Here is an 8,853-nt window from a genome sequence, read left to right as displayed (position 1 = left end):
TATACCCCACTCCCTCTAGCATGTAAACTCATCGAGCAGGGCCCTCAACCCCCTCTGTTCCTGTACGTCCAGTGGTCTGATCTCAATTATGTGTCTGTTAGTCCACCCATTGTACAGCGCTACGGAATTTGTTGGCGCTATATAAAAATTAAAATAATAATAACATGCTGTATTTTGCTGTATCATGTATATCTGCTCTCTTTACTTTCAGTTAAATCTTGATCACTAAAAAGCAAATTAAACAAAAAAATCCTAAAATCTTTCCCTCCCCGTTCCTTGGTAACAACACAGCTTTGTCTCCTGCAAGTCATCCAAAAAAGTAAAATACTAATTAGACTTTCATCGTAAACCTTTCTAGCAACCTACTTATATATCCTATCATTACTTTGTGTCACGTTATCCCACTCCCTGTAGAATGTAAGCTCGCTGGAGCACGTCTTCCTGTGCGTCCAATTCATTTGGTTATAAAATCCTGTTTGTTAGTCCACCCATTGTACAGGGCTGCTGAATATGCTGGCGCTTTATAAATAATAAATTATAATGTATATAAAATGTATAGGAGGTAAATATACAGCCCCGGGTATATGCTGTGTGTATATATGTATTTATTGTATCCATTGAAATACACTATGTACCTGTAATTACAGAGCCTCAGCATATTCTGATTTCTGTCTACTACCCCCAGAGCCTGTTCTCAGGCTGCCTGATTGGCTTAATGATGACAAACACAAACCGGAATCCGATGACCGAGAGGATCCTGGATCTGACCCTGGAGGTCAACTACCTGCTGACTGGAGAGGTGAGGGATTCTGGGAATGTCACAGCAACTACACACTTTTATCCTGTGCTTTAACATGGATTTTCTGAGACGTATTATGAAGAGATTTGTAAAGTAGATATTGGGTATATATTTAATAAACGTGATTATTAAATCTATTCTAGTAGCATGATAGACCCTGTGTGAATGTAGAATTGGGGGTCATTAGCGGGGCTGGATTGCCTTACTGAGATTGTGGTACTTTTTCTGTTGGTGTTAAAGTTTGGTCACGGTATAAATGTGGGGATTATGATGATAAGACATAATCCCCACACACCATTTCTCTAGAGCACCATTTCTCAGCCCTGTGCACTATACAGGACTTTATGATGGAGAAGGCTGGCATTGCACACACAGACAGGGGTAGCAGTGACAGAGGTGGGTGGTAGAAGCACATACTAGCAGGATTAATTGTGATTAATAGTGATTACCCTTCCATGAATAAGATAATGAAACAACATTATAAATAACTCCAAGGTAACAAAATGATGTTCTGTGCAGACTAAAAGAGAGGGTGGGTGAAGTATAGGCTTAGTTGGAGAGATCTTTTAATACATGTTTCTTTATGTGCAGGATTACATTGTTGTGAAGAGATCTGATGATCCTACAATACAGAGAAGCAGTCCCTGTATGTTAAGAGGATCCCGCAAGACCCAGAGCTCCAGCACGGTGTGTCCACCTCACTCACTGATACATGAGGGAAACAATGAGCAGAACATCCTGGAACTGACCAATCAGATCATCCACCTGCTGACTGGAGAGGTGAGGCTGCTGGGAATGGGACATCATAGAGTAAAACCAAGGGATGTGTCTGGATGGTGACTGGATAAAGATGTTGGGATCTCACTGTCTGTTATTTCCTGTAGGTGTGGAAGCATTTAAAAGGGCAAAAGGAAACTTACAAGGAAGTGATGATGGAGAGTCACCACCCCCTCATCTCATTGGGTGAGACAAAGTTTAATCAGCATTGTGTTTGGTTATAGAGCATATATCATACTCACTTATATCATCAAACACCCGGTACACAGTGTGAGATCTGTACTGTTATTACACACTGGTAAGCCGTAGGAACAAAGTTATTTAGTTTATTATCTTTTACATGAATCACAGAGATGATGTTATTCAAGTTGCATGTGGTGGCCACTGAATGTTTGCAAATTCCTACCCTCCAGTTAGGCTGTTCTCTGAAGACACTGGGAATTCTGATGGATTTAGCTACTAGTTCAGTCATAGGGTATTCTTCCTGGACAGTGCTGCCCGTTTCAGGAAAGTTGAGGCCTACTGGACTAGAAGCCATTCTGGATTATCCAGCCTCTACAAGTTCTGCGTGCTAGGTTGAAATTCACTTAAGTCTTCAGTTTATATAAGTCTATCAGTTGATATAGTAAAACACAAGTGTAGCGCAAACCAAAACAACCCGTTAAAGAAACAGGAACTGGGATACCAGGGATAATCTGGGATAACAATGACAACTTTGTTAACTCCTTAACCATTCATGATGGAATTATACCGTCATGGATGCCCTAGATCCTCTTTAAATTGTAGGGCACCCCACTTGCAATAAAAATTGTTAGAAAAAAGTTAGACTTCTCCTTTTTCCAGTGTAGAGACTCCCGATACAGTACACTTTTCTGTATATCCAGTCTTAGATTATAGAGCCACAGTTAAGTTACACATGTGTAATGTCCTTATTGCATGTTATTGTACCTGCTTTTCATTCACAATGCCATTGTGAAGCATTATATTGTCTCAGTAAAATAACATTAATAAAACAAAACAGGAAGAGAGATCACTGCTTAAGTAACCACCTGAGACATCTATAGCTAGCCTGGTAAGTCCACTGCAATTCGGTAAATGTTCTAATTTTAAGTGTTTTCTTTCCATTAGATGGTTCCATAAACAGAAATGAAATCAGTGAATTGTATACTTTAGTTTCTTCTTCGGATTATAGAACCAAAGATATCGAAATCACAAGTAATCAAAGAATAAACTGCGTTACAGTCGGTACACCAAGCAGTAAATCTTTAAGTTATGAATCCAAGAAAGTAAATCATCGAGACATTAATACGCCCATAGAACATATACAGACTAAAGATCCATCTACTCATATTAAGGAGGAATCAGACTCGTGCGAGGAAGGAAATCTCCCAGACTCAGACATTTATACACCCACAGAAGATGCAGAGATAGAATATCCATCTACTCTTATCAAGGAGGAAGCAGTCTCATTGGAAGAAACAAATGTTGCTGAAGCTGCCATTTATCCAATCAATAGAGCTATCCAAATGGACTTTACATCAAAGTGTGAATCAGCATCAAATCAAAAACAAATTCTCATAACCAATAATATTTATACAGGCACAGACCATACAGAGGCAGAATATCTACCTAACCTTATTAAGGAAGAAGCTGCATCACGTGAAGCCAGCATTATCTCCAGCACCGAGGTTTATACACCCACAGGAGATAAACATATAGACTATACATCAAATAATGAATCCCCATCACACAAACAAGGAAATCTCAGAGAATCTGGCATTTATACACCCAGAGAATATACACAGACAGAGTATCTATCTACTCATGTTAAGGAAGAATCCGCTTCATATCAAGATGTAAATCTCACCATCTTAGACCTTCTTACCCCCACTCATCATACTGAAACACAAAACAAAGGAAATAGTAACTGCGTTGATGGTGCTAAGGTTTCATCTACCAATTCAGAGCTTGTAAACCATAAGATTGTCAACAAAGGAAATACATTGGCCAGTACAGATTATATTGGACATGAGTGTTTTAAGCAGAAACAACATTTTATCACACATACGAGAGCTCCCATAGAGAATATAATTTCTTGTTCTGAATGTGGGAAATGTTTTGCTAAAATGGCACATCTTAGGATACATATGAGGATTCACACAGGAGAGAAACCATGTTCATGTTCCGAATGTGGGAAATGTTTTACTGACCCTTCAAATCTTAAGCATCATCAGAAAATTCACACAGGAGAAAAACCATTTTCATGTTCTGAATGTGGGAAATGCTTTGCTCAAATGTCAGATCTTAGGAGACATATGAGGTTTCACACAGGAGAGAAACCATTTTCATGTTCAGAATGTGGGAAATGTTTCACTCAAATGACAAATCTTAAGTCACACCAGAGGATTCACACAGGAGAGAAAACAATGTCTTGTTCTGAATGTGGGAAACGCTTTGCTTACATGTCAACTCTTAAGATACATATGAGGATTCACACAGGAGAAAAACCATTTTCATGTTCACAATGTGGGAAATGTTTCACTGATCCTTCAACGCTTAAGACACATCAAAAGAGTCACACAGGAGAGAAACCATTTTCTTGTTCTGAATGTGAGAAATGTTTTGCTCACAAGTCAACTCTTAAGGTACATCAGAGGATTCACACAGGAGAGAAACCATTTTCTTGTTCTGAATGTGGGAAATGTTTTACTAACCATTCGGATCTAAAGAAACATCAGAGGATTCACACATGAGAGAACCCATTTTCCTGTTGTGAATGTGGAAAACGCTTTCCTCAAATGTCAAATCTTAAGAAGCATATAAAGATTCATTCAGGCGAAAAAAATACTTTTTCTTGTTCTGAATGTGGGAAATGCTTCAGGCGGAGTTCGGGTCTTCACTCACATAAGGTGAATCATACAAGAATTCATTCTCTTGCTCAGAACATGTTTTGTAAACTTAAGACTTCTTTCATGTCAGAGGATTCATACAGGATAACAGTTTTCACATTAATGAATAAAGAGAGAATTCAAGGTGAATCCCAAGTGAATTTCAAATCTAAAGGGAGACTGTAAGCATTCTAACAATTTTATCTGACTTGAGTTTGTTATAGTACCTGCACTAACTAATAGTCACTGGTAACCCACAGACTGCCCCTATCCTCCCACATAGAAAGTATGGATAGCCATACCAATTCATACCAGCAAAGTCCAGTATAATATGCTAAAAGCAGTCGGCTGACACACTCAGCCAATTCAGAAGCAAGACAGGATTGGCTGCCAGGGACTGTCCTTTAACATTAAAAGTGGTTTAATGAATGGAATGGTAGTGCCAGGGCACTACAGACACTATAACAACTTCAATGAGATGAATCAGTCATAGTGCGTAGATTGTCCTTTTAAGGTAAATATAGCTGAATATGTAATATTTCATAAGTCAGCTATGCTTTCAGTTTGGGTACTGTGGCCTTAAATGTGAAAAGTCACTTTGAATTCTCCCTGTAGTAAAAATATCCTGTTAGTGTTCTTAAATGTATACAATATTAGAAGATATGGTATAAAATATACACCAACTAGTGGAGCGCTTATACAAATATACAGTGATAAAGGGCTTTACTTACCCCGTCAATTTAATGTGGTCTCACATAAAAATATGCTTGAGAACATATATAAAAGGGGAAAAAACAGATATAGTGTAGATGGTCTTTAGCAGTGATGAGTGATATAGATGAATAACCCAGAATCACTCCCATGGTCTGGAGCCTATATAGTATTGGCTCCGTAAAATGAACCTTTTTGCTCTTTGGGCAGAAACACACCACGTCCTCTATGATGTACCTCCAAAAAGACACGGAAAAGAAGAGAAACAAACCAAATGGGTAGTACTGTGCAAACTGGTGGTAAATGTGCTGGTAGTAAATTATTATGCTCACCTTGTTGAGAGCCTTAAGTTGCAGTGTGCCAATATATAGGTCTGGCACTTTCCAACAGAAATTCCTGAAGGCTTCAAGGACTTAGATGGATATAAAAATACATTTTATTGGTTCCAAATTAAAAGTAATAAGTAAAACCAAGAATATAATTTAAAAGTCCAAATCTGCCAATACGCGTTTCACTCGTCTGTGAGCTTCCTCAGGTAGCTGTAGTGTAGCCTCAGGAATTTCTTGCTTTTTAAATGTTCAGTTGATTTCTTGGGTCCTCCTCTTTAAGGCCATATAGTGTGTAATTAACCAATAATGGGTACAGATTTACTGCAATCACTTGTATAGCCTAGAGGCACCTGGAATTGGGGAACCCCTGTTGGGTAATTGGTTTCACCACTCATATTCCTTTCATTTCTAAACATATCATTGGTGGTTCAAAGGTGTTAGAAACCGGTTTGTGGTTGGCGGAATTGACGTCACAGGTATCTCTGTTCGCCACTTCCGCCGTTGTTTCAAACTGGAGGGGACTGTTGTAATAGATATCATTGGTGGTCAGAGGTGTCACTCATGCACCTTCCACTTCCCTCTCGTCAGACTGGCAGAAGTGATGCGGTATTCCAAACCGCACGTCACCCCCACCAGTACTGCAAAATACATCCTCCTATTCGTGTTCATGGGGAGGTCTTGACGCCGGTCGGAGGGGTGGCCGTGATGACGCCACGGAATCACGTGCGTCAGCCTAAACCCCTCTGACGGCACTCTGACCTAAGAAAACATATTGGAAATGGGCTTTAGAGAGGGCAAAAGCAATTACAAACTATTAGAGACCGGTATAGAAAAAAGGGGGGTATCTAGGAATGTTCACTCAAAAGTACTCCTCTTGGGGCCACACAACTCCAAATGGAGTAAAGAACACACAAATTTATAAAAAGCTAAAGTAAAAAATAAAACATTACCCAACTCTTAAGCCAAACTAAATATCTTTACATAGGGGAAGTTACCAGTTATGATGTCTCAACAAATTGTCTTTCTTAAAGGAGCACTCCAGGCTAATAAAGAAGTGTTGTTGTTTATCCTGTTTAGATTTCTTCCCCCCACCCCTCCACTCAAATACTGCTAAATAAAATGGTTCTCACTGGCCGATCCGGTGACTGTCACAGAGAAACACCGGGAGACGTGATGCATATAGAGCCATCACCTCACTGTGTCTGCAATGCTTGTCTATAGGAAACCCTCACCACAAACACTGACATAAATTAATAAAATGGAGATATGATAAGGTGCTACACACACCATATAAGATACCCTGGAATGCCTACTTTCACAAATGGTAGACCTTCATGGGGGGAACTGAACTATCAAACTGCTAATGTCAGATAGCCCAACATCAGATTTACAAAATACCTTGCAGAATGACAAGGTGCATGTAAAAAAAAAAAGTAAATTGATGAAAACAGAAATGTTACTTCCCACAAATTCCTTAATATAGTGGCAGTATACAGTGGCGTCTGTATTTTCTAGCGGGACAAGTAGACTTCAAAATAAAATAAATTAAATTAATACTTCCTCCTTGCCTTATGGAATCCCCACTCCCTCAGTAAATATCAAGAGAAACCCACAGAGACCTTCTTAAATGCAAACATATAAATCTGTTATCAAATGATGGAAGGAAATTGTACTGCCACTATATTAAGGTAAAAAGAATTCACAGTAAGTAAGACTTCTGTTTTTGCAGTACACAGTGGGGATATAGAAAGATGCCAAAACAATGGCAACAAAAGGGTGGGTCATATAAAACGACAGCCTGGAGCTCCGTACTCCCGAAAGCCCCTTCGGCGGCAGAGAAAATTTCTAGCCTGTAGTGCTTGATGAACGTGCTGAACGATGACCAGGTTGCAGCTTTGCAGATATTCTAGAAATTGTAAAGTTAGACTATCGCGAACGCACTCTACTCCAAGAGTGTGCGTGACTTAGTTTTGGTGGTGAAAAGGTTAAAGCACTAGACCAGAAATAATGATAAAAAATCCTCTTAACATCACCCACACTTAATTAAAATAATATATGCATATTACAATTTTTTTCCTAAATATAGTTTTTATTGTTCATTTGACAATTAACAAGATATCAACTGTTACAATGAGTGAGTACTTACAGAAAAAAAAGAACATACATCAATGTTCAATGACATAGCAAAGCAACAGTTTTACATGTAAAGTATTGTGATATTAACTTACTGCATAGAAAAAAAAAAAAGAAAGGTAGATCATGTAGACATTGTACCTAGCAGCCTTATTCAGGGTGGATCCTGTGGCACCATAGGGGTGGTTTTGGGGTTTTGTATCCCGATCTCATCGAGGGTGTTAATGATATTAACAAGAGAAAGAGAGTGTAGACCGCGCCTAAAGATTAGTATATCCAAAAATATACATACATATATTTGACGGATATTTCCCAAAGTAGATGGTAACCTCAAAAAAAATAATAATAATAGTGCAATCACTAATAATCAATCTAAAGAATAATGAATAAAGCTATACACAGTCCACTCACATTTGGATGAGCTATAACAGAGATCGGCTGTGATGCGCTTGGACGGTACAATCCCCGTCTCAGGATATGTAGTTATGGTAGCTCTAGATGTTTCCAAGATGCAAAAGTGTGGTTGTAATGGAAAAAGAAAATATAGCAGCAAATGGTGAAGTAAGTACTAGTAATTGGATAAAGATAAATAGTATTGTACTTACAATTACTAGAGCATAAAGCCTGCTCTAGTGTAAACAGCTTAGGTGGTATAATCCCCACCAAGGATATGCAGGATCCAGGGAGTAAATAAAAATAGTTGGAATATAAAAGTAATCTATAAAAAGTACTTTAATATATAACAAACAAGTATAAAAATCGTAGCAAGTATGAAATAAAAGTCCACTTAACGCGTTTCGCCTGGTAGGGCTTCTTCAGAAGTGTGGATTGTCTCCCTCGAGGATCCGTTTTTATATGGCTGTAAATTGAATAATTAGTTGGTGGTGTGGTGGTTGGAACGCATGTGTCGCCTGAATAATGACGTGATGTACGCGTCATTCCAGGAGAGCATATCGGCGCTAGGTGAGCAGCGTGCGTTGCGTTCCAGAGCGTATATGGTGACTGAATTAGATCGGAACGAGCAATAAATAAACATAAAGACCTTTTTCATAATAACATAGCTGCCATATTTGTTATTGGCAGCAAACAAGGATGTATGAAAAAAAATAAAAAAAGTCGTAAGAAACCAACAGGATTACACTAATGGCAGTATTAGCAGCTCAACATAATTTAAATATTTAAAAGGCTATACTAAAAAGATGTTTATACACTCCAT

General features: G+C 38.5%; 1 protein-coding gene across 1 annotated transcript; it reads left to right on the top strand.

Moving 5' to 3' along the window:
• The first annotated feature begins 651 nt into the window (after positions 1 to 651).
• LOC134575187 (oocyte zinc finger protein XlCOF22-like) lies at positions 652 to 4,440 on the top strand. Its single transcript, XM_063434422.1, has 4 exons — positions 652 to 799; positions 1,391 to 1,579; positions 1,684 to 1,762; positions 2,705 to 4,440. The coding sequence occupies exons 1-4, from the start codon at positions 716 to 718 to the stop codon at positions 4,327 to 4,329; spliced, it is 1,977 nt and encodes a 658-aa protein (XP_063290492.1). The 5' UTR covers positions 652 to 715; the 3' UTR covers positions 4,330 to 4,440.
• Positions 4,441 to 8,853: the final 4,413 nt, after the last annotated feature.

This window comes from Pelobates fuscus, chromosome 10 (assembly GCF_036172605.1).
Source record: "Pelobates fuscus isolate aPelFus1 chromosome 10, aPelFus1.pri, whole genome shotgun sequence".
Taxonomy (NCBI): domain Eukaryota; kingdom Metazoa; phylum Chordata; class Amphibia; order Anura; family Pelobatidae; genus Pelobates; species Pelobates fuscus.
The sequence above is the reverse complement of the archived record's forward strand: the minus strand, read 5'-3'. Positions and strand labels throughout refer to the sequence as shown.

Excerpts from the sequence above, each read along its gene's own strand:
- LOC134575187 (XM_063434422.1), top strand. The coding sequence starts at position 716 with ATGATGACAAACACAAACCGGAATCCGATGACCGAGAGGATCCTGGAT. Across the intron at positions 800-1,390 it reads ACTACCTGCTGACTGGAGAG|GATTACATTGTTGTGAAGAG; the intron begins GTGAGGGATTCT and ends CTTTATGTGCAG. Across the intron at positions 1,763-2,704 it reads CCACCCCCTCATCTCATTGG|ATGGTTCCATAAACAGAAAT; the intron begins GTGAGACAAAGT and ends TCTTTCCATTAG.